Source organism: Gavialis gangeticus, unplaced genomic scaffold (genome assembly GCF_001723915.1).
Source record: "Gavialis gangeticus isolate Ggan-Ray unplaced genomic scaffold, GavGan_comp1, whole genome shotgun sequence".
In the NCBI taxonomy this organism is placed as follows: domain Eukaryota; kingdom Metazoa; phylum Chordata; order Crocodylia; family Gavialidae; genus Gavialis; species Gavialis gangeticus.
Window position 1 is genome coordinate 26902457 of NW_017729022.1, and position 777 is coordinate 26903233.

Genomic DNA, 777 nt, shown 5'->3' on the forward strand with positions numbered 1-777 from the left:
TTGGAGCCGGCGTGCAGGGCGCGCAGCAGGCGCAGGTCGCAGACCGCGGCGGGCAGGCGGCTCAGCCTGTTGGCGTCGAGCCACAGCGTGCGCAGGTTCTGCAGGCGGCGCAGGTCGCGCGGCAGGTCGCGGAGCCGGTTGTTGCCCAGGTAGAGCGTGCAGAGGCGGCGCAGCGCGCACACGGCGCCCGGCAGCGCGCGGAACTCGTTGAAGTCCAGCGCCAGCAGCTGCAGGTGCTGCAGCCGCTCCAGCTCGGGCGGCAGCTGGCTCAGGCGGTTGTCGCTCAGGTACAGCTTCACCAGCGCCCCGAAGGCGCAGACGCGCAGGGGCAGGCGCCGCAGCTGCCGCCCGCACAGCTCCACCACCTTGTCCGCCGGCATCTCGTCCAGCGCCGGCAGCACGCAGCGCTGGCACGGCTCGCACGGCAGCAGCGCCGCCAGGGCTCGCAGGCTGTTGCCCATGCCGGGGCCGCGGGACGAGCGCGACTGCGACTGGGTCCTGCCGCTCGCGCGCTGCCCGCCGGCATTTCCTGCCGCCCCTTATAGCGCTCTGTTTACATGGCACCCGCCACCCGTCTCGAGAGCCCTGAAATGTTTCTGATAAGGGCCTGAGTGTGTGGGGATGGCAAGGACGGGCGGCCCGACACCGAGAGCAGGTCGTGTGTGTAGGCACGCACTCGCATGCCTGTCCAGCAAAGCACACACACCATGCTTGTCCAGAAACATGCACTCACACTTGCCCAGAAAGATATACACACGTGCAGACACATGCATGCGT

At 69.1% G+C, this 777-nt stretch overlaps 1 protein-coding gene across 1 annotated transcript in view; it reads right to left on the reverse strand.

The window, feature by feature from the left end:
- Window positions 1-461, reverse strand: part of LRRC10 (leucine rich repeat containing 10) — a gene marked incomplete at its 3' end in the record, with an annotated part of 753 nt that extends 292 nt beyond the window's left edge. Inside the window, exon 1 of the mRNA XM_019515781.1 lies at window positions 7-461. Coding sequence (XP_019371326.1) covers window positions 7-461 — 455 coding nt within the window. The remainder of the gene's footprint in view (window positions 1-6) is intronic.
- Between the last annotated feature and the right edge of the window lie 316 nt (window positions 462-777).